The sequence below is a fragment of the Pyrus communis genome, chromosome 2 (genome assembly GCF_963583255.1).
Source record: "Pyrus communis chromosome 2, drPyrComm1.1, whole genome shotgun sequence".
Lineage (NCBI taxonomy): Eukaryota > Viridiplantae > Streptophyta > Magnoliopsida > Rosales > Rosaceae > Pyrus > Pyrus communis.
This window is the reverse complement of record NC_084804.1, coordinates 11,686,548-11,713,803: the sequence shown is the minus strand read 5'-3', so window position 1 is coordinate 11,713,803 and position 27,256 is coordinate 11,686,548. Positions and strand designations below refer to the sequence as shown.

The following is a 27,256-nucleotide window of genomic DNA, read 5'->3' as shown; positions in this document are numbered from 1 at the left end:
CTTATACTCAAGGTATGGCTTACTTCTGGAATTCATGATTCAATTGGAAACCACAATGACATATCAACGTGTGTTGGATATTCATACGAAACAAGTAAGCTCTTATTTACCATTCTGCTTTCATTGACATTGGATTCTGATTCACCTTCTAAATGCGGATTATATGATCGTTATAGTGGAAACCAGTGAACTTATAGGCTTAATGGGCTTACAATAAGCTAATAGTGCTATATTTTCCCTCTCCCTATATGTAGTTTAATATTATTGAACAAGTTCAAAGAGAATGATCAGAATGAAGGTTCGTATTAGATCCGATGTGCTTCCTCTTTCTATGCATTTTGGTTCAAATTAGGGTTTTAGGTCGAAACCTGAAACGAAAAGAGAATAAAATTTGAAGGATCTTTGGATTTTGTGTTTGGATGAGAGGAAAAGATGAGAAATTTGTTAAGAAAAGTTGGTTGTGGTGAAATTTCATTCTTTAAAATCCATCAGATTATGCTTAAATTGTTAAATGTAGTTGTTATTGTTAGCTAATTCATGTTTTTAGTCTTAAATTAAATTTATTGTTTCCCTTGCTTGATTATACTTGCAGCAACTAATCCTGGAAGTTTCAATAACAGCGTCGCTGGCCAGCAGGTGAATACTAAGCAAATTTTATCTAGCATTGAACCATTTCTTAAGATCTGATTCAATTTTATTTAAGGAATTTGAAACCTTTACCTTGAACCATTTCTTATCATAATTCATGGGTTGCTAGCGCAAATATAGTGCAATCTAATGTTTTGATGCATACTTGATTCAGTCTCAAATGCGATATGTTGTAATTCTTTCTAATTTCATTGTTTACCTTTCTTTGTGTGGATCAAGCGGTACTAGAAACAGTTGCAAGAGTAAAGTCGAAGAAAAATTAGACGAAAGATGAAAAGTACATGCTTCTAACTTAAATTCAGTACAGTTTTTCATATATTCTTTGTCAATTGAATCTAGCCATTATGTTGTAGTATAAATTGGTCGTTTCAACTACATGATGTTTTCAATCTGGATAATGACAATAGAGAGATACACCAACACTGATTGGTCGCAATGTAAGATTGCTTCATGGAAAATATAATTGGTCCGGTTATTTATCTCAACGGTCCTAAATGTAACTTTGTTATTAATATTTTTAGGACAATGTCTTCATAATATCAAATTTTAAATCAAAATATCCAGTGCTGCAACTAGACTTGAGGTAAACTTACTGATTTTGAATTGATCTACTGGTTTCATTGTAGATTAATATCAGATTTGGTGGTCGTTATTGTATCTGCCACCTGTGGTGGCATTGCCTTTGCTTGCGCTGGACAACCGATCTGATACATACATTCATAAGTACATACGCGTGTACATATATTTCCAAACTTATTGAACTTATTGAACTTATAGAGAAAACTTAATGCTATGATCTTACTTAATGTTCATATTCTGCTTCCTTCATACCAAAACTTGACATGTTATTAGTGAATATTTGCTAGCTGGATACATTATGGACCTTGGAGGTTTCAACTTCTTCAGTGAAATGGTTCAAGTATGTTTTACCCTGCACTTTTATTATCCAAGAAGAAATTCTTCAAATCCAAAAGCGTGCTTATATATATTCAGGGTATGGTTGCTTCCTCCTCCAAAACCAAAAGTGTACTTATATATATAAGCAACAGGAAGAATTGCTCAGATACCAGTAAGTGAGGCTTTTTAAGTCGTATTATAAATGCACTGGCCAAGCCTATTGATGGTTGGGGTGAATTGCCGCATATGAAATTGAGCACAATTTTGCATAGCCCACTTGTTTCTCGAGAAGAGATGGGAAACATGCTCAATTTTCATGCCTTTGATATTTTGGTTCTTTCTGAACCTAGAATTAGTGTATCCAAAGCTTTGGACATTGTCAAGACTTTGGGCTTTTCTGGTAGCTTCATAGTTGATTTTTCTATGTGTGTGTGTGTGTGTGTGTGTGTGTGTGTGTGTGTGTATGGGTTTGATTACAAAATTCTGTAGATTGAAAATTGATACTTTATGTTGTCATTTACTTGGTACAAGAAGATTTTTTATTTTGAAAATGAAAGGTGCACTATACTTGGAACAAAATTCTTCAGACTGTTGGGGTGTGCCTATGGATGCTAACTTGGCTCATAGAGACTGTTTTGCATTGCTTCTTTTGTTACTACGTTATATGATATGGAGGACATAATTTTTTTATTTATCATTTTGAAAGTTTTCTGGACCCCTGATTTTTGAACGTGCAAGTCATCAAGAGAAAATCCAGAATGTAAGCTCAGCTCAAGAAGGTTTATATTTTTGCAAGTCCATTTTTCTTTTGCTAATGTCAATTATTTGTCTCTCAAAGGGAAAGATACCTGACATATGACGTTTCTTTCAATCGTTTTGCCTTTTTTGTTTACTGAGAAACATATGAAATTAGGAGGAAGGTTATGTTCTTCTGTGTCGTTAGTCTACGGCAAGCGAATTGGGATCGGTCTCGAAGAGCTCTGCATGTTTACCGTTTCCAAGGTACGGTGTTCATCGATCTCAACTTTTAATTTATTTCACATTTTTTTTATTTATTATAGTTTTGGGTTTGTAAAAACCCTTGATTGAATTGGGTGCTGGTATGGTCCCTTACAGGAGAAAAAAGTTTTATTGTTTTCCTTAAAATTTAGTTTTTGTTAATTTATTTTTATTTTTTTCACAAAGGAACTTAGGTGGTAGCTGTATTACTAATTAGCTACAGAAGTTATATATTCTTATGAGTATGGTATAGATGCAGGTTTGCTATGTTGCTTTTTGGGATGAAAATACTTTAAATATAGAGGAAAAATTGATTGATATTGGGTTGTACGCAGAAATCTAAACACTTTGTTGCTGAAGGCTCTACGAGGCATACAGACTGTTGGGAGATTTGGACATTATATTCTCTATCTGCTGCTATTTTATTACTTTTTTTTATTCTTGGAATTACATTACAAGTATATAACTGTATGAACACTTTGGGTAGATGTGGTGAGCTATACATGAATCATTTGAGATGCAGGGCTATTATAATCGAATTAGATGTGGCAAGCCATACACGAATCATTTGAGATGCAGGGCTATTATAATCGAATTAGATGTGATGAGCCATACACAAATCATTCAAAATTTCTGCACTTTTTTGTTTCTATATATGCCGTTTGGCTATAAAATTTGTGATTACATGCTCAGATAAAATTTCACATCGAGATTTCAAACATTGTACCGCATTATGGATAAGAACAAAAATTGACCTTCTAAAACATATGTAAAGTTATACCTTCCGGATACAAACTGTCCAGGTAAATAAAATCTTTTACTGTCAAGTCTTAGTAATTCTAGTATAACTAATTAATATGTCTTTTTCTGGGTTTGTCTGCCATTTGTGTTATGATTTGTTCTAGCTAATGGACTATCTAAAAATGTTATGGTTTTCATAGCAGTATTTACGTAGTCTGTCTCTCTCAACTGAGTTTTCTCTGTCGTTGGCCCAATTCATTCTGCTGCAGATTGTTCCCATTTTTCACTTTCGTTGAGGTAAAAGCTCAAGTCTCTGTATTTTTGTGGTCGACAAGTTGGTAGGGCAAATTGTACTTTGCTCTGCATATGAGCAATGTCTAAGTTTTACCTATTTTGATAATGCTTGGTATGTACTTCTTGATTTTTAATTTGGTTTTTGTGTTTTGAGTTGGATAGACAGTTCATAGGTTTGGTTCCATAATTATTCGGAGAAGAAAAATACAAAGAGGAGAACACAATAACCCTAGCACGATTATGTATGGAATGAATTAAATCTATTAAAGAATTATATTTTGGATGTGTTGTTAGGAGGAAACACCAACACTCCAAATATTTATGAATTTGATTCCTTATAAAATAGGTTAATTGTATGGGTTACTTCTTTTAGCACTAAATTTTTGTTAAATTTCATTTTTGTTTAGTTTTTGACTTTCCTTTGGGAGGACTTTTAATTAAGCATGCATCTTTGGTGTAATACAATTATATTCTTGAGGTCTAGATTTTTTTCTCTTTACTTTTCTGCCCATTATGATCTAACAGAAGACGTGGCACAGAACCGAGCGCAATGGCGTTCTAGCCTTCATTCAGCTGACCCCACTTAGTGGGAAAAGGCTTTGTTGTTGTTGTTGTACTTTTATGCCCATTATATGTTTGAGTATCTATCTTTTGGCTTATTATCAATGAAAAATTATTATATGAGGATTTTGACTATTGACTTATCAATGGTATATTTACTAAGGTTAGTTTAAGAGAGGATAAAAAATTTGTTTTCACAGATGAAATTAATCAAATGTCCCAGGCTCTACAGTTCAATTCTCTTGGTATGCACTATGGACATTATTCAAGAAATTGATGGTTGTTTTAGCATAGTGAGATTGCTGTTGTACGGTTGAAGGATTATGCTTTTAGTTTTCTCTTTCATTAGTTCAATGCTAGAAATACGGATTTGCATTTTCTTGATTTGAATTTGTTTTAGCATAGTGAGATTTCCGTTGTACGGTTAAAGGATTATGCTTTTAGTTTTCTCTTTGATCAGTTAAATGCTAGAAATACAGATTTGCATTTTCTTTACTTGAATTTGAGTATTTTTTTTTTTCTTTCTCAATTCTACCACAGAGATAAGTATAAAAGTTCTAGGAAGAGATTGAAATTGGTGAAATGCTCACTGAGGCTGGTAAGGAATTGAAATTGGAAATTATGAAGCGACAGCTTTTATTTGACTTTGATTTGAGTGTTAAGTCATTGGATGGAAATTTTATTGCAGTTATCTTGACACTATATGCTGCGAGTATCTTGACACACTATAATAGGTCTTCTTTTTGGCAAGTTTGTGTTTCTTATTCGCATTCATGATTCTATAATCATTTACATTTGCTTTTGCATGATATCTCATAAATTTGATGTGAATATATTTATTGTATTTTAACCTTTTTAGCCAAGCAAATGATTTGATTGATAACTTAAAGTCGATTTCTTTTTCTTTATGTCTACATATTACAGGGGCAACGAGGATGGGGTTTGAAGTCGAACGCTTGCATGGGACAGATTCCAAGATTATTTAGTAAGTCACTGATTAAGTCATATTAAACTGCCTTCATTTCGTTTTGTGTCCATGGTCTAATTTTACTTGGATGATTTAATTCTATCGGATGATTTCTACTGGGTTTTTTTTTCCATTTTTTACTTTAAATATGTTTAAGGTTGAAGGAGTCAATGATGGAATTCTGGATGCCAAAGAGAAGAAGCCTGGTATTGTTTCTTCTTTCTTTTTGAGTGAGCATCTCTTTCTTTTCTTCGAATTTTGCTTCTTTCTTTTTGTTGTCGAATGTTTCAAAATTTCAACTCAAAGTTCGTGTGCATTGTTGAGGAGTGTATTTTGCCATTAGTAGGCCATTATTCTTTCTTTTCAGTAATTGTTTCTTTATTTTTTGCAAAACCTAATCATCATAGCAAAGCTTTTTCAAACAAATTTTTTTAAACGTGTTGCGAAATGAATGATGCGAGAAAAAAAATACAATGCGAGTATCTTTGCACGCTATAACTGGTTTTCTTTTTGGCAAGTTTGTGTTTCTCATTCGCATTCATGATTCCATTATCATTTACATTTGCTTCTGCATGATTTCTCATAAATTGGATATCATTGTATTTACTGTATTTTAACCATTTTATCGAAGCAAATGATTTCATTGAACAGATCCATCAGTTACATGCTGCAAGTGTACGATGGCGAAGGCATTACGGTGCCTTCAAATGATCACTTTTTTTTTTTTTTTTTTTTTGGGTTTTTGACAGATTACATTAAATTTTATTATTGTTTATTTGATGAAGTTCTCGATTAAGAGCAGCTGCACTTGCATTTGTTCAGGACTAGCAACTGTAATAGTAAATAGTACAGTGTGACAGATTCTCTTATTTACGTCTGAATATGAACGGTTTATTGTATCATATAGGAAAGATGAAAGAAAATATGAGATGATATTGAAGAAAGCCTTGCCAAGTGTATGCCTGCTTAATTCAGATACCACAACTTCGGTTATTGTTTAGGTGAGGTGTTCTGTTTGTGTGAAAATATTTGAGTCTCGAATATTTTAAGCATGGTGTCAACAACTTGAGATGGTTGTAAAACAGTGCATGTAGCGTTGATGCCTTTTACTTTACATGCATATTTGTTTCATTCGAACTAAACTTGCAATGTACATATTTATGCCAAAGATAAGACCTTTGGAGCCTGATACTCTTTGTTAGAATTTCTGTTACAAAATTAGGGAGGGATCCTGTCCATTTATGCTTCTATTTAGTAATATTGGGGTGGTAAAGATTTCTAGGGTGTTTTTTGGGTTGTTTTCAAACTGCATTCCTTTCTTGCAAGACGACATTAAGAGGCATTTTTTCAGTCGTACATTATGGCAGCACTTCGTTTTGATTTGTAAACAAACTACATGCATTATCTTTGTCTTGGAGTGGTCTGGTTAATTGAAACTATAAGTACAATATTAAGGACATAATACGATCTGCAAATGAATGTTTCTTATAGCATGGATATCCATGTATAGCAAGCAAAGTATCACTTCATTGGTTCTTACGTACAGTACTGTCATTTCAGTTACTTTGTGTAGAAATTATTCATGCATGTTTCAAGTCGTGATTAATGCATTCAATCCCCGCAACAAAGTGCGGGTACATTTTCTAGTGGTCCTTGATAGAGAGATAATTACAATCACAATATCAATGACGACAAATAGGAAAATCAAACCAAAAAAGAAAGTATCTCGATAGAACACACGTGTGTAACTGGTTATTTATGCAAGTACGAATTCCACATTACCAAACACAATTTGCAACACTCTGTAGCAATCAGGGTGGTGCAGATATCAATTACATGTTTATGAAGTTTGTTGTAAACATCAAGAAAATAAAATTAAAAAAAATAAAATTCCACAACTTCTTATTTGATAGACTGCTTGCAGCAAGAATTCTAATGTGAAGTTGGAGCTACATGTTCTCTATTTTCTTCTAGTTTTGAGGGGCCAATAGTTTGTTGATGGTAAGCATACCAAATGGCTCAAGAAGGCAAGGAAGACTCTGAGCTGATAGATTTTGTGACACAAAATGCATTGTTGGACGCAACCCAGGACGCGTCCGTATACAAGCCAGTGCTATACTCATTATAAGCACCACTGCCTTTGCCAATTCATTGGCTGGAGGCTCTAGTCGTTGATCTAACACATCTTTCAGAAGTAAGTCTGCATTTCCTTTCATTGACGTTGATGATTCTAATAGCTGGGACTCTAGCATATCCCTGGGGTGCCTTCCCATCATGACTTCTAGTGCCACCACTCCAAAGCTATAAACATCACACTTGTCCGTCACCTGCATAATATATGCAAGCTCTGCGTATAAAGAGGACAAAATATGTCAACTCTACAAAAGATAGTACAAAGTTGCACAACATTAAAATTTTTACATTACCTGGGGCCATGTATCCTAGTGTACCAACAATGTTGGTCCAGTTGGATGAATCAATACTCAACAGTTTTGCTGTTCCAAAATCTGAGAGTCGGGGCTCGAAATCCTGCTCGAGCAATACATTATTGATAGTTACATCACGATGCACAATTGGTGGTGAGCAGTCATGGTGCAAGTAAGAAAGTGCACGAGCAAGTCCTTGCACAATTTTTACCCTTGTTGGCCAGCCAAGTTCAATAACCCCTTCTACCCCATACAATGCTTTTCCGAGGCTGCCTCTCTCTAAGTATTCATAAAGCAAGAATATGCAACCCTTCCTTGTAGAAAAGCCATATAGCCTTATGACGTTTCGATGCCGGATAGTTGTCAAAGTTCGGATTTCATTCTGAAAACTTTGAAGATTGATCGCTGGAACGTCATTAGAGTCGTCCATGTTAAGCCTCTTAACTGCAACAACTTGGCCTGATTGGAGCTCTGCCTTGTAAACCTTTCCAAAACCTCCTTCGCCAATGCAGTATTTCTCATGAAAGTCATCTACAGCCTTCACAACTTCTGCAAACGTAAATTTTACTTCCTCTTGCAATATCATTGCTTCAAAATTCTCAAAGTTTTGAGAAGTTTTGATTACCTGAGGCCGGATCATGGACCTCTTACCAAACATGAGAAAGAGAGCAGCAATGGAAATTGCACCTACTGTGAAACCCAGAAAGGAATAAAGGAAAATAGATACTATATTCTTCTTAGCACTTTTGGAATTTGTACTGGAGGACTTACATTCAGTTGGTCCTTCTGCACGACTCCACAAGCCATGGTTACCAACAAAAGCATTTGTTGGCACCTTATTGAAAATGCCACAAGTTGGGAATGGCCCCGTTAAGTTGTTATACGAAAAGTCATACATACTTATATTTAGAGTCAACAGCTTAGCTAATGCTGATTGGATTTCGCCTGAGAGATGATTGTGTGAGGCATTGAAAACGTCTAATTTTGTGAGCATGCGCAATTCTGATGGTATTGCACCCGATAGTGAATTGCTGCTGAGATTCAAGTATTCCAAACCTGTTAAACCTACGGCGAGAAACAGAAAACTTGGTATTACCCCTGTCAAATTGTTATTAGACAATGAAAGAAGTTTGGGGTCCAACATACCTGAAATCCGTGGGATCACTCCTGTGAAGTTGTTAGCGGACAAATCTAGTCTCTTAAGGCGAGATAAATTGCCTAGACTCTGAGGAATCTCTCCGGTCAAGTGGTTATCTGACAAATAGAGTAGCTTAAGCTGAGTCAATTTGCCTAGACTCTGTGGAATCTCTCCTGTTAAGTGGTTATCGGACAAATACAGTTGCTGAAGCTGAGTCAATTTGCCTAGGCTCTGAGGAATCTCTCCTGTCAAGTTGTTACCGGACAAATACAGTTGCTGAAGCTGAGTCAATTTGCCTAGACTCTGAGGAATCTCTCCTGTCAAGTTGTTATCGAACAAATAGAGTCCATGAAGGTGAGATAAATTGCCTAGACTTCGAGGAATCTCTCCTGTCAAGTGGTTATCGGACAAATAGAGTTCATCAAGCTGGGTCAATTTGCCAAGGCTCTGAGAAATCTCTCCTATCAATTGGTTATGGGACAAATGCAGTTGCTGAAGCAGAGTCAATTTGCCTAGACTCTGAGGAATCTCTCCTGTCAAGTGGTTATCGGACAAATAGAGTCTCTGAAGCTGGGTCAATTTGCCTAGTCTCTGAGGAATCTCTCCTGTCAAGTGGTTATCGGACAAATAGAGTGCCCGAAGCAGAGTCAATTTGCCTAGACTCTGAGGAATCTCTCGTGTCAAGTGGTTCTGGTCCAAATAGAGTATCTGAAGCTGAGATAAATTGCCTAGACTCTGAGGAATCTCTCCACTGAATTTGTTGGAATAAAGGCTTAGATATTGCAATTGTGTCAACTGCCCAATTTTTGCTGAAATGGTTCCGCTGAAGCTATTCTTGGGAAGGGACAAATAAACCAATTTCGTCCAACTGGAGACCAGAGAAGGAAGGATTTGACCAATAAATAGATTATTAGACAAACGCAAATGAACGAGGTTTTTTAGATTGGACAAGGACATAGGCAGTTCCCCATTGAGTTTATTGGAAGACAGGGACAAGTAGGTGAGGTTTGTGCAAAGACCAAGATCAGAAGGGATAGAAGAGTTTAAGGAGTTGTATGAAAGATCAAGGAACTGGAGATCCCTGAGTTTGCCTATAGAGGGTGGAATTTTCCCTTCCAGAAAATTAATACTCAAGTCAATATATTGAAGACCAGAAATCAAACCTATACCGTCCGGAATTGGGCCAGAGAATTGGTTATGACTTCGATAAGGAACGTTGTTGCCGAAGTCCAAAGTTGTGAGCCTGGAGAGATTTCCAATGGCAGATGGTATAGGCCCTCGGAAATAGTTGCCACTCAGGTTGAAGTGGGTGAGATTTGGAAATAGGGAAAAGTCGAAAAGAGCCAGTGTTCCGTTAATTTCCATGCGGGAGAGCTGTATTTCGGAGACCGTTCTGGTTTTGGTGCAGACAATGGCAGTCCAGTTGCAGAGGCTGTTGAGGTTGGTGAGGGACCATGAATGGAGTAGCGAAGGTGGCGATGATGATGATGGAGAAAAGCCAACCTTCCATTTGATGAGCGATTCTGCTTGTTTTCGTGGAGATATTGATGTCGTTTTGATCAGTGGCAATGCGAACAGCAGCAGGAGAATATAATGAAATGTCATGGTTTTGAGTTGCATGATGATCTGTTATTATTTCGGAGCTAATAACATCTTTGGAGGTGCATGCAGAGTTTATGATCCTTTCTTGACGCTTGGAATTTCGCACTTGACCATTAAAGGACGCGTGCCTTTAATCCTATGCTGCCTCTGACTTCCAATTAGCTCAATGATTGCTGCTGCCGGGCCCGCCGAAAGCTTCATTGGGTCGGCCGTTCCGAGAAGCTACCCGAAAGTACAAGTTTTTCTGAATTTCCTTTGTTTTTTTATTTTCGCAAGGTTTTTCTGTTTTTCATTTACTTTTTATTATATGCATATGTTTGTGGTTCCTGAATTTCGAATTTCCATGGGCATTTGGCAAATTGTCCATTTCATTAGCCAATTGGCTAATTTTGTCGGGCCTGAAAATGTTTACAAATTTGTCCATTTGAATTTCTAGTTAATTAATTTAATTAATTGTTACTTGGAAGGTATTGCAAGTGTTTTGGTGAAGACATGATCAACGCGGTTCAGTTGCAGCTCTGCTGCTTGCTCTATTTGAAAATCACTCATCAGAACATTTGTTGTACTCTTTTAGATATTCTTTTCTTTTTCGATTATGCGTCGTATTTTTCTTGATTACGTGTGACACATTTTCATGCCTTAATCTACACGCTTGACGTTGATGTCTGATATTTCTTCGTCAACTCCACACTTGATCAAGACATCCTTCACAACAGTCCACGCACGCTGAGACTGGACTTTGTTCAGTCTGTGCACAAGGCTGAGGCCAAGGGACAGCTCTTGATTGAGTTGAAAAATCCTTTCTGAATTTCCCAGCGTAAGGAAAGGATTAGAAAATATGTGCCTCCGAAATTTCACAGAGTTTACACTAGGTTGCATGGACACTCTGAAATTTTGATGTGTCGTGTTTTTAGTCTTCCACTAGGTTGTACGGACATTCTAAAACCCGTAGTGTCAGAGTGTCGGACACGGTCAAGATACAGTTGTAGGAGAATAAGAAACAGCTATGGAGGTCTCTCTCTCTATCTTATGTTGCCAAAAGTCTCATGCATTATTAATTTATTTGTTTTAAAAGGCCATATAAAGAAAAAAAAAAGATTAAAGATATGATCGTAGCTTGCCAGACTATTTCAACAACTCTGGATGAACTATTTCGAGAACAGATCCTCTCTGGATCGAAACAGCCGGATTTCAAGGATTAACTGATCCGAACCTTTAAAATTTAATCTAACAATCAACAATTATTATGAATTTAAAAAAAAAAAAAAAAATTTAACTGTTGGATTAAAATTTAAAAATCCAAATCGTTTCATCCTTAAGCTCCCGCTGTTATCGTTTTTTTCGACACGCTGCTATAGCAGTGCACGGGCAGCTGCTGTGCCGGCCTCCAGCTGGGTCTAATTTTCATTTTCCCATTTTACCTTTTTATTCTAGACGTCTGTCTGTCTATTTTCCTTTTTGTTGGTTGTTGTGCCGTCCTCCGGAAGGGTCTCTTTGACAGGAGATTTTTTAATGTGATCGTTACACGAGATGGTACATCACGTGTTTCAATATAAATGGTGGGTTATATATGTTAAAAGGTTAATAACTTAAAAACTAAAATTTTTCACCACTTGCATAAAAATACGTAGTGTACCATCCGTATTTCCATCACAACTAAAAATTTCTCCTCTTTGACCCTCTTTTAGTTGCTACCGCTAACATTGAAAAAGTATTTTCGGTCATAAAATTTATGAAGAATTGATTGAGAAATCAAATAGGAGATCAATTGAAGAATGATAACATGATTATTTTTATAGAAATATATATTTGATAGTATTGGTAATGAAGTTGTTATACAACGCTTTCAAAGCATAAAACGTGTTAAGAATATTATAATTTGTTGTATGAAAAAATCTTATGGATTGCTTGGTAATTCTATAGCATTTTTATTTGTGACTTTGTTGTTTGAGAATGTATCATTCATACAGATCTCTTGTTTCGCCCCTGACCATAGTAACAATTTTCTTTTATAAAAGTTGGCATTAACCAGTTATACACATTCTATAAAATCCAAAAATTTAATTAACGAACTTCTAGTGTAAGGATTAATTCTATATTAAATTAGGATAAAAGTTCATGATTGCAAATTATAAAGGGAGTTTTAACGAAAAGCCCACGATACTGTTCACTTTAACGAAAAACCAAATTTTTACACTAAAAAATCAATCATGGTACTATTCACTTTACCCTTTATTTTATCCTTATCGTTAAAACTCAAAATTTTCAAACTATTTTCATTAGTTTTCCTAATTATAAATTCTACTTTTTGTTTATGGGAAATATTTCAGCTGATTGATTGATACATACATTTTTTCAATATTTCATTTATACAGACATTTATTCAATATTTCATCAGGCATCTTTGAAATGTTCTACTTAACTAATTGATTATTCTGTCTTGAGAAGCACATTAGGGTAGCAGTAGACCAATTGAAAAACATCTAATTCATTAGTATCAAGTCTTTGGTCAACAATGATAATATACAGCATCATCATTAATTCGTTAGTATCAAGTCTTTAAGTCTTTGGTCAACAACGATAATATACAGCAGCATCATCAGAGTCTTTAAGTCTTTAAGTCTTTAAGTCTTTAAGCCTTTAAGCCTTTATATTTTTCAATTTTTGTTGTCCCTTTACCTTTGTCGAATGAATGCGAAATATTTGAAGCAGCATAAACTCTCCGATAATGTATTTACCAGTCCAATCTTGCCTTCAGTGATCTCCAATTGGAGTCTAGTTGTCCATTTGAATCTTCGACGCAATAGCTTCAGTGGGAATATTCCACCTGAGATTGGGCAGTTGACAGATTTGAATTATCTAAGCCTAGACTCTAATTATTTTGGTGGGGGACTTCCTACTCAAATTGGAAATCTAAACTTGCTATACACACTAAACGTGAGCAGGAACCATTTGACAAGAGTGATCCTTCAGAGTATCGGCAATTTCACTTAGATTCAATTTCTCAATTTGTCTGATAATAATTTGGTAAGAGTGATCCCTCAGAGTATCAGCAATCTCACTCCGATTCGGTTTCTCAATTTGTTTAGTAACTATCTGACAGGAGTGATCCCTTTGAGTACGGGCAATTTCACTCAGATTGAGTCTCTCGATTTGTCTAATAACAATTTGACATGAGTAATCCCTTGGACTATTGGCAGTTTCACTGAGATTCAGTATCTCAATTTGTCTAATAACAATTTAACAAGAGTGATCCCTCAAAGTATCGACAATATCATTAGATTCGGTATCTCAATTTGGCTAATAACTATATGAAGGGTGTAATGCCACCTGATCACGGCATGTTTGACAATCTACAGTTTTGTTACCAAATGGATTTTAGCAGCAATTTACTATCGGGAGCAATACCTTCAAACTTAGGCGAGCTCACAGGATTAGAGATTTTCAATATATCACACAACCATCTCTCAAGGGAAATCCCATCAGAATTTTTTAACATGGATAGACTAACCATCTATGACTTTCTTATAACAACCTCACAAGGCCAATTCCAACTAGTGGCGTTTTCCAAAATGCACCAGCTGATGCTTTTGTCGGAAACTATGGCATGTGGAGAGATGCAAGGGGAAAGGCTCCATGTGATTCCTCTAGCGGAAATTCTGAAATAAACAACGACAATTCGAAACGAAAAAACATCATATCCTTTTTGGGTTTTGACGTGGTTGAAACTATCATTGGTTTCTTTATCATTTAAGTATTATGCAAGATATCCAATCTCCAGCATCAGGATATCAAAACTTCTCAGAACCTTGAGAATTTTGAGTCGATGATATTGCAAGTGGAAGTAAAGTTTACATTTGGGGAAGTTGTGAAAGTCATAGATGACTTTCATGAGAAATACTGCATTGGGATAGGAGGATTTGGAAGAGTATACAAGGTAGAGTTGGAGTCAGGCCAAGTTGTTGCAGTTAAGAAGCTAAATATGGAAGACTCTAACGACATTCTAGCAATTAATTCCGAAGTTTTGAGAATAAAATCTGAACTTTGATAAATATCCGACATCGCAACATCATAAGGTTTTACGACTTCTGTTCAAGGACAGGTTGCATATTCTTGTTTTATGAATACTTTGAGAAAGGCAATCTGGTAAAATCATTGTATGGGGTTGAAGGGGTTATTGAACTTGGCTGGGCTACAAGAGTCAAAATTTTGAAAGGACTTGCTCATGCACTTTATTACTTGCACAATGACTGCACTCCGCCAATTGTGCACCATGATGTAACTATCAACAATGTATTACTCGATCAAAATTTCGATCCTCAGCTCTCAAATTTCGGAATTGCAAGACTGCTGAGTACTAATTCATCCAACTGGACACATATTGTTGGTTCATTTGGCTACATGGCACCAGGTAATGAAACACTTAAACTTGTACATTTTAGGTTCATATTAATTTTAGCATCTTAAGATACTGTTTACTTTTTTTGACGTGCAAAGCTTGCATTGACTATGCGCGTCACGGATAAGTGTGACGTATATAGCTTGGGAGTCGTAGCCCCATAAGTGATGATGGGAAAGCACCCTGGGGATATGCTAGAATCCCAACTATTAGAATCATCAAGCTTATCGCAGGACAACGTAGGGTTGCTTTTGAAAAATGTGTTAGACCACGCTTGAGCCTCCGACCGATGAATTGTCAAAGGCAGTGGTGCTTGTGATGAGTTTAGTGTTGGCTTGTACACGTGCGCATCCCAGATCTTGACCTCCGATGTCTTTTGTGTCACGATAACTATCAGCTCAAGCCCTGCCTTGCATTCCTGAACCATTTGGTATTCTGAGCATCAGCAAGCTAATGGGGCTGGGACAACAAGCTAATGGAAGCTAGGAGCCGAATTCTATGTTTACTTGAGCTGTAAGATTGACACATAATGGCCATTACTTTTGTTTCTTGTTTATCTATGCTTGAAGCTATTAATCATAATATATATCAACCAAACAACATTTAGAGTGTGTTTAAAAACTATTTCAATTTTAGTTTGCTTTATTTTTCATGTTTGAGATCTTCTGTCCCACGAATAAAAGAAACCTGCATCAATCATACCAAAAAAAAAACTTGTGTAGGGCTTGGCTTGCCACTGGATTTTTCTAAGTGACATTACAATCCACTCAAAACTTGCGACTTGGCAAGTTTAAATATAGTCTTTTATCATTTTTTTATATTTCACATTCCCATAATTAATTTTATACTAATTAATATCCATCATAAAATCAATCTAATTATTTGGGTAAATTACACAAAATTACCTCAACTATTGGTCTTACGACACTTTTATACCTAATATTTTTAAAATGACAATGCCATACCTCCGTCAGTTTTTTTGTTAAGTGCTGACATGGCTACATGCGGGATCCACTCACTAATCCAACTGGATTAAAAAATTATTAAATATATTTTTAATAATTAAAAATAAAAATAATAATTTTTTTTATTAAATCATTCACTCTCTTCTCTCTCTCTTCTCTACATCCCCAAAACCCCTTCCCACCCGACTCCCCTCTCCACTCCCCTCCCTCTTTCTCTCTCTCCTCCCCCATCTTCATCTTCTTCCCTGCAACCCAAATAAAAAAAAAAAAAACCCAATTTGTCTTCCCCCCTACCCCCTTATTCTCCCCCAGCTAAGCCCAACCTGCAACCTAGAAAAAAAAAAAAAAAAAGCCATCTTCATCTTCCCTGACCCCCCTTCCCAGCAACCCATCCCTTTCTTCCCTCCTCTCGTCTTCCCTAAACCCTCCACACCCACCCTCGCACCCACTACCTGCAACCCAAAAAAAACCCAAATCCCATCTACCCAGGCGAAGGTCGATTCCGCAGGTGGAGAACTTGGGCACTGAGAAAATGGGGGGAATGGGTGTGGATTTAAGGAGTGGGGTGTGTATAGGAGGGATGAGGGTGGGTGCGGGGAGAAGACGAATTGGGAAGAAGATGAAGATAGGGGAGAAAAGAGGAGAGGATGAGGGGAAGGGGAAGGGGTCAGGGAAGTTTGGGCTTTTTACTTCTTTTTTTTTTTTTTTTTTTTTTTTTTTTCTGGGTTGGCAGGTAGGGGGAAGAAGATGAAGATGGGGGAGAAGAGAGAGAGACAGGGAGGGGAGGGGGAGTCGGGTGGGAAAGGGTTTTGGGGATGCAGAGAAGAGAGAGAGGCGAGAGAGAAGGGGGAGAGAGACAGGAGAGAGAGAGAGATTTAATAAAAAAAATTATTTTTTTAATTTTTAATTATTAAAAATATATTTAATAATTTTTTAATCCATTTGGATTAGTGAGTGGATCCCCCATGTAGCCACGTCAGCACTTAACAGAAAAATTAATAGAAAAACTGACGGAAGTATGACATTGGCGCAAATTCGTAAGATGAAGTATGACATTGTCATTTTAAAAAGATTAGGTATGAAAGTGTCGTGAGACCAATAATTAAGGTAATTTTGTGTAATTTACCCTAATTTCTTCTTATCCCCTCTTTTTCTTCCCAAATGTTCCCTCCAAATTATATTTTGCAGTAGGACTCTTCATTTTATTCTCTCCCTGTTTCTTGCTTTTCTTAAACAATATATATATTCGGCACCCAGTGATGATTGGGGGTTTTTGGTTCCTTAAACAATACTCTTTTTGTTTACCCAAAAAAAAAAAAAAAAAAAAAAAAATCCTTTTTTTGTTCATTATACAATTGTTTGTTTGATCGCATATTAGGGTTATTTGTTTCCTTCTTATAATCGGGCGTTTTTGGGTTCGGGTGAGGAGGTTTCTTTATATTTATAATATGAATTCTGTTATTTGGCTATGTTTGACACAACATCTACTTTTCTTTATTATGAGTATTTTTTATTTTTTTTCAATTGATATGAGAGTGCTGAGGCAATGGAGATCTGAAAAATTTGGGAATAAAAAAGAGAGTGAGGAAAAGAAGAAAAAAAATGAACCATTACATTGATCTCATGGTGTATGATGTATATTAATTAGTATAAAAATAATTATGAGAATGTAAATATAAAATAATGATAAAATATTTTATTTAAAACTTACCATGAAATTTGAGTAGATTGAAGTATCACTCAACAAAATCCAATAGCAAGGCATGTTCCACACAAATTTTTCTCTAATCATACAACTCACGTAATCAAAGCGAATGATACTAATATTATTATCAAACAAGAAATACAAATAGAGTAACATATTTATATAATTAATTGAGATTTCTTTTCTTTTTTCTTATCTGTGTCTGTGTAACACACCAGTGCCACCTCATCTTTCCCGCCTTATAAATCCACTTAAATACCGAAAAACCCTCAAAGTCCCCACTGATTCTTCTTCCTCGTCTTCTTTATCGCCTCCTCTGAGACCGCGGCCCCTCAAGGTCTCACCTTTTCGATTCCGAATCCCGCATTTCGCTAATCTCGGCAATGAGTTCCTCGCAAACCCTCAGATCCAGGACACCCAGAAGCCGGGAAAAGAAAGCCCTAAACCCAAATCCCTCGAAAGTCTCAGGCAACGAGGCACTGAGCACCCAGATCCCTCAGAAGTCCGAAGCACTCACCCGCCGTGCCCAAAACGCCAACTTCGCGCTCTCCATAGGAGACATCAGAGGGGCCGCCGCCAAGAGCAAGGAAAAGTTGGTTGTGGTGAAATTTCATTCTTTAAAATCCATCAGATTATGTTTAAATTGTTAAATGCAGTTGTTATTGTTAGCTAATTCATGTTTTTAGTCTTAAATTAATTTTATTGTTTCCCTTGCTTGATTATACTTGCAGCTACTGATCCTGGAAGTTTCAATAACAGCGTCACTGGCCAGCAGGTGAATACTAAACAAATTTTATCTAGCATTGAACTATTTCTTAAGATCTGATGCGGTTTTATTTAAGGAATTTGAAACCTTTACATTGAACCATTTCTTATCGTAATTCATGGGTTGCTAGTGCAAATATAGTGCAATCTAATGTTTTGCTGCATACTTGACTCGGTCTCAAATGCAATATGTTGTAATTCTTTCTAATTTCATTTTTTACCTATCTTTGTGTGGATCAGACGGTACCCGAAACAGTTGCGAGAGTAAAGTCAAAGAAAAATTAGACGAAAGAAGAAAAGTACATGCTTCTAACTTAAATTCAGTACAGTTTTTCATATATTCTTTGTCCTTTGAATCTAGCCATTATGGCCTGTTCTCACCAACTCTATTGTAGTATAAATAGGTCGTTTCAACTACATGATGTTTTCAATCTGGATAATGATAATAGAAGAGAAGATACACCAACACTGATTGATCACAATGTAAGATTGCTTCATGGAAAATATAATTGCTCCAGTTATTTATCTTAACGGTCCTAAATGTAACTTTGTTTGTAATATTTTTAGGACAATGTCTTCATAATATCAAATTCTAAATCAAAATATCCAGTGCTGCAACTAGACTTGAGGTAAACTTACTGGCTCATTACAGTTTCGTTAAGTTCATTGGTCTTCTCTTAACAAAAAATGCTGATTTGAACTCATCTACTGGTTTCATTGTAGATTAATATCAGATTTGGTGGTCTTATTGTATCTGCAACCTGTGGTGGCATTGCCTTTGCTTTCGCTGGACAACTGATCTGATACATACATTCATAAGTACATACGCATGTACTTATATTTCCAAACTTATAGAGAAAACGTAATGCTATGATCGTACTTAATGTTCATATTCTGCTTCCTTCATACCAAAACTTGACAGCTCATTAGTGAATATTTGCTAGCTGGATCCGTTATGGACCTTGGAGGTTTCAACTTCGTCAGTGAAATGGTTCAAGTATGTTTTACCCTGCAATTTTAGTCTCCAAGAAGAAATTCCAATTCCAAAAGTGTGCTTATATATATTCAGGGTATGGTTGCTTCCTCCTCCAAAACCAAAAGTGTACTATATACACTACTAATTTTGTTAGTACTAGGGAAATAGTTGATTTTTCTACTTGTATGTATATATATATGGGTTTGATTACAAAATTCTGTAGATTGAAAATCATACTTTATGTTATCATTTACTTGGTACATGAAGATGTTTTATTTTGAAAATGAAAGGTACACTATACATGGAACAAAAATCTTGAGACTGTTGGGGTGTGCCTATGGATGCTAACTTGGTTCTTAGAGACTGTTTTGCATTGCTTCTTTCGTTACTACGTTATATGATATGGAGGACATAATTTTTTTATTTATCATTTTGAAGGTTTCCTGGACCCCTGATTTTTGAATGTGCAAGTCATCAAGAGAAGATCAAGAATGTAAGCTCAGCTCAAGAAGGTTTATATTTTTGCAAGTCCATTTTTCTTTTGCTGCAATTAGATAACTAAACGGTTTTATAGTCTCAAATGTAAGCTCAGCTCAAGAAGGATAAGAACAAAAATTGACCTTCTAAAACATACGTAAAGTTTTATAGTTTCCAGATACAAACTGTCCATATAAATAAAATCTTTTACTGTCAAGTCTTAGTAATTCTGGTATAACTAATTAATGTCTTTTTCTGGGTTTGTCTGCCCTTAGTGTTATGATTTGTTCTAGCTAATGGACTATCTGCAAATGTTATGGTTTTCATAGTGGTATTTATGTGGTCTTTCTCTCTCAACTGGGTTTTCTCTGTTGCTGGCCCAATTCACTCTGCTGCAGATTGTTCCCATTTTTCACTTTCGTTGAGGTAAAAGCTCAAATCTGTGTATTTTTGTGTTCAACAAGTTGGTAGGGCAAATTGTACTTTGCTCTGCATATGAGCAATGTCTAAGTTTTACCTATTTTAATAATGCTTGGTTTGTACTTCTTGATTTTTAATTTGTCTTTTTTTTGTATTGAGTTGGACAGACGGTTCATAGGTTTGGTTCCATATTTATTCAGAGAAGAAGAACACAAAGAGGGCAACACCATAACCCTAGCACGATTATGTATGGAATGAATTAAATCTATTAAAGAATTATATTTTGGGTGTGTTGTTAGGAAGAAATTGATGGTTGTTTTAGCATAGTGAGATTGCCCTAGCACGATTATGTATGGTATGCACTATGGACATTATTCACGAAATTGATGGTTGTTTTAGCATAGTGAGATTGCCGTTGTAAGGTTTAAGGATTATGCTTTTAGTTTTCTCTTTAACCAGTTCAATGCTAGAAATACGGATTTGCATTTTCTTGATTTGAATTTGTATTAGCATAGTGAGATTTCCGTTGTACGGTGGGTTTTCTTTTTGGCAAGTTTGTGTTTCTTATTCGCATTCATGATTCTGTAATCATTTACATTTGCATGATATCTCATAAATTGGATGTGAATATATTTATTGTATTTGAACTTTTTTAGACAAGCAAATGATTTGATTGATAACTTAAAGTTGATTTTTTTTTTCTTTATGTCTACATATTACAGGGGCAACGAAGATGGGGGTTGAAGTCGAACGCTTGCGTGGGACAAATTCGAAGATTATTCAGTAAGTCACTGATTAAGTCAGATTAAACTGCCTTCATTTCTTTTTGTGTCCATGGTCTAATTTTACTTGGATGATTTAATTCTATGGGATGATTTCTTCTAGGTTTTTTCCATTTTGTATTTTAAATATGTTTAAGGTTGAAGGAGGCGGCGATGGAATTCTGGATGCTGAAGAGAAGAAGCCTGGTATTGTTTCTTCTTTCATTTTAAGTGAGCATCTCTTTCTTTTCTTCTAACTTTGCTTCTTTCCTTTTGTTGTCGAATGTTTCAAAATTTCAACTCACATGTTCGTGTGCTTTGTTGAGGAGTGTTTTTTGCCATTACTAGGCCATTATTCTGTCTTTTCAATAATTGTTTCTTTATTTTTTTTCATATTATTTTTCGCAAAACCAAATCATATAGCAAAAAGCTTTTTCAAACAGACTTTTTAAAATCTGTTGCGAAATGGATGATGCAATAAAAAAATACGATGAGAGTATCTTTGCACGCTATAATAGGTTTTCTTTTTGGCAAGTTTGTGTCTCATTCGCATTCATGATTCCATTATCATTTACATTTGCTTCTGCATGATTTCTCATAAATTGGATATCATTGTATTTTAACTTTTTTAGCCAAGCAAATGATTGCATTGAACAACAGATGCATCAATTACATGCTGCAAGTGTACGATGGCTAAAAGGCATTACGGTGCCTTCAAATGATCACTTTGTTTTATTTTTTTGGATTTTTGACAGGTTACATTAGATTTTATTATTGTTTATTTGATGAAGTTCTCGATTAAGAGCAGTTGCACTTGCATTATTGTTCAGGACTAGCAACTGTAATAGTACAGTGTGGCAGATTGTCTTATTTACTTCTGAATTTGAATGGTTTACTGTATCATATAGGAAAGATGAAAAGGGAATATGAGATGATATTGGAGAAAGCTTTGCAAAGCGTCTGCCTGCTAAATTCAGATACCATAACTTCTGTTATTGTTTAGGTGAGGTGTTCTGTTTGTATGAAAATTTGAGTCTCAAATATTTTAAGCGTTGTGTCAACAACTTGAGATGGTTGTAAAGCAGTGCATGTAGCGTTGATGCCTTTTACTTTACACGCTTATTTGTTTCGTTTGAACTAAACTTGCAGTGTACATATTTTTGCCAAAGATAAATGAAGGCCCTTGGAGCCTGATATTCTTTGTTAGAATTTCTGTTACAAAATTGAGGAGGGATCCTGTCCATTTATGCTTCTATTTAGTAAGATTGGGGTGGTAAAGATTTCTGGGGTGTTTTCGAACTGCATTCATTTTTTCCAAGGCGCATTAAGAAGCATTTTTTCAGTTGCACATTATGCAGCACTTCGTTTTGATTTGTAAACAAACTATGTGCTTTATCTTTGTCTGGGGTTAACATTATAATGTTTGACAATTGAATTTATAAGATGGTTAAGCAATTTTTTCATGAGCTTGCTATTCCTGCCAAATGCTCAAGTATTGTGTCTTCTACTTTTCTATTTTCCTTTTGTGATTTTCATCAAGGTATCTTTGTTCATCAGTCCTAGTATATTGCGGATCTTCTGCACAAAACTGATATGCTTCATTGCATGCGCTGCCTCACTCCTTGTCATCCAAATCATAAGTTGTTAAATCATGGTATCTTCTGTTTTGGATCCTAGTCTCTACAGGAGCATCGTTGGGGCAGTGGGTGATTACTTGAAACTATGGGTATAGTATTGATGACACAATTGTAGACATCGAAATTTCAGTAAAACAAATGTTCACCAAAGCATTAAAGTTTTGACGTGTCAAGGCATACATGGCATACGCCACGTGTTGTACAAATTGTACACATGGCGTGTGACTCAACAAAATAGGAAGAAATACCCTTGAAGGATTAAACAAGTTTTTCTTCTCATTTTGGGCAATGACAAGGCAAGTACATTTCAATCCATTGAGGATCAAAACAAGTTTTTCTTCTCATGTTGGGCAATGACAAGGCAAGCACACTTCAATCCATTACGGATCAAAGCAAGTTTTTCTCATTTGGGCAATGACAAAGCATACACATTTCAAGTTTAAAATGGTGTTAAGTGGGAAATTAGGCCATAAGTTAGACCACTTCAAGTTTAAAATGGTATTAAGTGGGAAATTAGGCTATAAGTTACACCACTTCAATTTCAATATTGCATTAAGTGGGAAAATTAGGCAATGGTGCTTGGAAAGGAAAAAAATATTTTATGGTGGTGATTCATTCTCAAAGCTTATAAATAGGCTTCTCCATCAAGGTATCAAGCATCAAGGAATTCACAAATACATTTCTCTACTCCAAAATTAGAAGAGAATTCCCCAAATCCTTGAAGCTTTGAAACTCCAAAGCTTCCAACCATCCAAATTCTCAAGAATTCCGAAGAATCAAGAAAGCTCTCTTCGTTCTTCGTTAAATCCTCTTTCAAGATCAAGCCCCGACGGCCCTTGAAGAAAGTGTTCATCCGTTCATCCTAAGCATAAGCCCCCAACGGCCCTTTGGATCAACAACCTCAACAAATCCACACATCCAATCGTTCTTCAAGATTAAGCCCAAAAGCCCTTGAAGATCCGCTCATCCATCAACCTTCAAGATCAAGCCCAAAAGCCCTTGAAGAAATCCATCAACATTCAAGATCAAGCCCCGACGGCCCTTGAAGAAGGTGTTCATCGTTCATCATCGTTCATCCTAAGATCAAGCCCCAACGGCCCCTTGGATCAACAGCACAAACAAATCCACACATCCAATCGTTCTTCAAGACTAAGCCCAAAAGCCTTTGAAGATCTGCTCATCCATCAACCTTCAAGATCAAGCCCAAAAGCCCTTGAAGAAATCCATACACCCATTCTTCAAGATCAAGCCCAACGCCCCTTGAAGATCCGTTCATCAACTGTTCATCCTTAGATCAAGCCCCGACGGCCCTTTGGATCAACAACTCATCCACAAACCTACACCCTACGAAGATAGAATCAGAGGACCAAATTTGAGAGAGATCGTAACCCCAAAATCAATAAACACAAAAATATTATTTTGTACACGTTATTCTGGTTTCTTGTTTCAAGGAATCTTTCGTGTTCACAAATTTGGCACGCCCGGTGGGACAATCTCTACCTCTCATCTCTGTCTCCGTTCAAGATATTCAAGCACAGTCCATGGCTTCAAACAAAGAACAAGTCATGACTATCGACACTACCTCCATTGAAAAACAGCTGGTTCAGATGAAGGAAACAGTTGCAAGGCTGATAAAGACTGCAGAGGAGAAAAACTTGCAAACCGCCGGACTCATCAACCGTCTAGAGGCACAGCATGGCGTCAAAGTGAAACCAAGCTCTCTTCCAACTAAGAAGACCGAAGAAGGCTTTGACCCAAATGCCTACGAACTCATGTCAAAGGCTACGCATGACTTTGCTTCCTCTTCAAATCTTGGAAAGAAGGTTTCAAACACCGTCAACGACAAAGATCATAACCTCACCGAGACTCAAAAGAAGTTGAAGGAGCATGATTACAGAGTTGACAACAACAAAGCTGGACTTGGCTTCACACCAAATGCACTCGTGAAGATTTCAAGCAAAGCGAAAAACGCTAGCGCTCAACACATCAGCGTGAGCATTGAACAAAATCAAGAGGAGCCTAAACCTCCTATTCAAGTGTCAGTCTTCGATAGGCTGAATCATTCAAAACCCAGAATTTCGGCACTTGATCGTATTGGTGGGCAAGACCGAACTTCCGTCTTCAAGAGGCTTAACGCGCCAACATCCCAAAGCTCTGTTTTTGAAAGGTTGTTAAAGCCTAAGAAACAAAGCAACACAGCTATCTCTCATCTGCGACGATCAGCTTCGGAAAGATTTGAGGATAATGAGAAGCCTTTTGGAAAGAGGAAGACAACACCAAAGGAAGAAAAGCTCGATGGGCTAGCAGAAAAAGGCGACGTTCGAAGCTTGATTCCTTCAAGGATGAAGCGCCAAGCAATCCTAAAGGTCGACACAAAAGGACCACTGAAGGTAAAGAGGCGCATCATCGTCCACACTAGCAAATCTTCATGCCAACAAACCTAAGAGAACGGCACTGAAGATGAAATCCCTAAGAAAGATGTCACTTCTGGCTCTTTCGACTCAAAGTCTTCACCTCGACCGTTGGGGGCATGCTCCAAGTCAAGTGAAATTGGAGGATGGACTCATGTCACTCCGAAGAAACTGCACGAGAAACATACGTCTTCTCCACAAGTGCACCAATCAGAAAGGGGGCAAAGCAGGTTTCGCCAACCTCCAAAGCAATGTGAAAATGTTGAAGATAAGAAAATTTCAACACAAAGATCGTTCATGCGCGATCTCTTCTTCCTCGAAGACTTATTCAATTCCTCGATCAAGGCTCCTTGCTATGAAGATTGTGAGGAATGCATTTCGAAGATCGCTTCGAAGAAATTGGACAAGCAGCAACCATCTTGTCCACAAGTTTATCAGTCGAAAAGGGGGCAAAACAGCTCTTGTCAACCTCCAGAACAATGTGAAAGTGTTGGAGATAATGAAATTTCGACACAAAGATCGTCCATCCCCATCACAATGTGCGACCTCTTCCCAGAAGACTTCTTCAATTACTCGGTCAAGGCTCCTTCCTATGAAGATTCCGAGGAACGCCTCTCCCCAGATCGCTTGATAAATCCACAACAACAACCACAAGCTCCTCGTTCGCACGAGCCTAAAAGGTGACAACAAACGCTCCTTGCCTGCACGAGCTGAAACTGCAAACGGCACCAAACGCTCCTTGCCTGCACGAGCTGAAACTGCAAACGGCACCAAACGCTCCTTGCCTGCACGAGTTGAAACTGCAAACGGCACCAAAACGCTCCTTGCCTGCACGAGCTGAAACTGCAAACGGCACCAAACGCTCCTTGCCTGCACGAGCTGAAACTGCGAACAGCACCAAACACTACTTGCCTGACGAGGAAGTGTTCTACATCGACATCTTCCCAACATGGACGATGTTCTTCGACGGATCTGCACGAGCAGACGGAGCGGGGGCAGGAGTAGTATTCATGTCGCCACAAAGGCAAATACTACCTTACTCCTTCCAACTGAATGAGCTATGCTCCAACAATGTTGCTGAGTACCAAGCATTGATCATCGGGCTCCAAATGGCGATCAACATGGAAATCACAGCTCTTGAGGTATATGGCGATTCCAAGCTCATAATCAATCAACTCTTAACTGAATATGAGGTGAGGAAAGATGATCTCGTCCCATACTTCCGGCTAGCGACCCAATTGTTACAAAAGTTCGAAGCTGTGACACTAGAACATGTGCCAAGAAAGGAAAATCAAATGGCAGACGCTCTCGCCAATCTAGCCTCGAGTATGACACTAGGAAAAGATGAAGTTGAAGACGTGCCAGTTTGCCAAAGATGGGTGATTCCGCTCGTTAATGAAATGTCACTAGATGATACAAATGTCATCTCAGTACTTCCAGTCGATGCTGAAGAGTGGAGACAGCCGCTGATCGACTACTTAGAGCACGGAAAGCTTCCAGATGATCTCAGACACCGTTCCGAAATACGTCGACGAGCACCTCGCTTCCTTTACTACAAAGGAACACTCTATCGACGCTGTTTTGAAGGAGTGCTCCTAAGATGCCTAGGTGAGGAAGAAGTTAATCTAGCCATGGAAGAAGCACATTCAGGTGTGTGTGGGGCACATCAGTCTGGACCAAAGCTACATTTCCGGCTTAAAAGAATGGGTTACTACTTGCCGAGCATGGTGAAGGACTGCCTGGAACACGCCAAAAGGTGCCAAGCCTGCCAATTCCACGCCAACTTCATACATCAACCGCCTGAACCATTACACCCTACAGTTGCTTCATGGCCGTTCGACGCATGGGGATTGGACGTTGTAGGACCAATTACGCCAAAGTCATCTGCAGGGGAAGCTTACATCCTAGCTGCAACAGATTACTTCTCCAAGTGGGCTGAAGCCATCCCTTTAAGGGAAGTAAAAAAGGAAACTGTTGTTCGTTTCATCAAGGAGCATATCATCCACCGATATGGGGTGCCTCGCTACATTATCACTGACAACGGAAAGCAGTTCTCCAACCGACTCGTGGACGAGCTTTGCGACAAATACAAGTTCAAGCAGCACAAGTCTTCCATGTATCATGCTCCGGCCAACGGCCTCGCGGAAGCATTCAACAAGACGCTGTGCAACCTCCTGAAAAAGGTAATCGGCCGAACAAAGAGAGATTGGCATGAAAGAATAAGTGAAGCACTTTGGGCATATAGGACTACACATAGGACTCCTACCCAAGCTACACCTTATTCTCTCGTATATGGCGTAGAAGCTGTTCTACCGCTCGAAAGTCAAATTCCCTCACTAAGGATGCCTATACAAGAAGGCTTGACTGATGAAGAAAATGCAAAGTTGCGCCTTCAGGAGTTGGAAGCACTGGATGAGAGAAGGCTCGAAGCTCAACAATACTTGGAATGCTACCAAGCACGGTTATC

At 37.3% G+C, this 27,256-nt stretch overlaps 1 protein-coding gene and 2 long non-coding RNA genes across 9 annotated transcripts; 2 read left to right on the top strand and 1 right to left on the bottom strand.

Moving 5' to 3' along the window:
- The first annotated feature begins 10 nt into the window (after positions 1-10).
- Positions 11-21,954, top strand: LOC137724579 (uncharacterized). 7 transcript variants are annotated; one of them, XR_011067467.1, is made up of 6 exons: positions 11-94; positions 593-636; positions 868-4,057; positions 20,703-20,763; positions 20,900-20,972; positions 21,650-21,954. It is a non-coding gene; the product is annotated as an uncharacterized lncRNA (long non-coding RNA). The 7 variants fall into 7 exon arrangements; XR_011067463.1 differs by having other exon boundaries at positions 20,900-20,948; positions 21,650-21,953; XR_011067466.1 differs by lacking the exons at positions 20,703-20,763; positions 20,900-20,972; positions 21,650-21,954 and adding exons at positions 5,265-5,313; positions 6,015-6,511 and having other exon boundaries at positions 868-5,125.
- LOC137726796 (MDIS1-interacting receptor like kinase 2-like) lies at positions 7,078-10,036 on the bottom strand. Its single transcript, XM_068465756.1, has 2 exons — positions 7,534-10,036; positions 7,078-7,454 (listed from the first exon to the last, which is right to left on the bottom strand). The coding sequence occupies exons 1-2, from the start codon at positions 10,034-10,036 to the stop codon at positions 7,078-7,080; spliced, it is 2,880 nt and encodes a 959-aa protein (XP_068321857.1).
- LOC137723823 (uncharacterized) lies at positions 18,408-19,119 on the top strand. The gene is made up of 3 exons (XR_011066984.1): positions 18,408-18,590; positions 18,675-18,736; positions 18,831-19,119. It is a non-coding gene; the product is annotated as an uncharacterized lncRNA (long non-coding RNA).
- Positions 21,955-27,256: the final 5,302 nt, after the last annotated feature.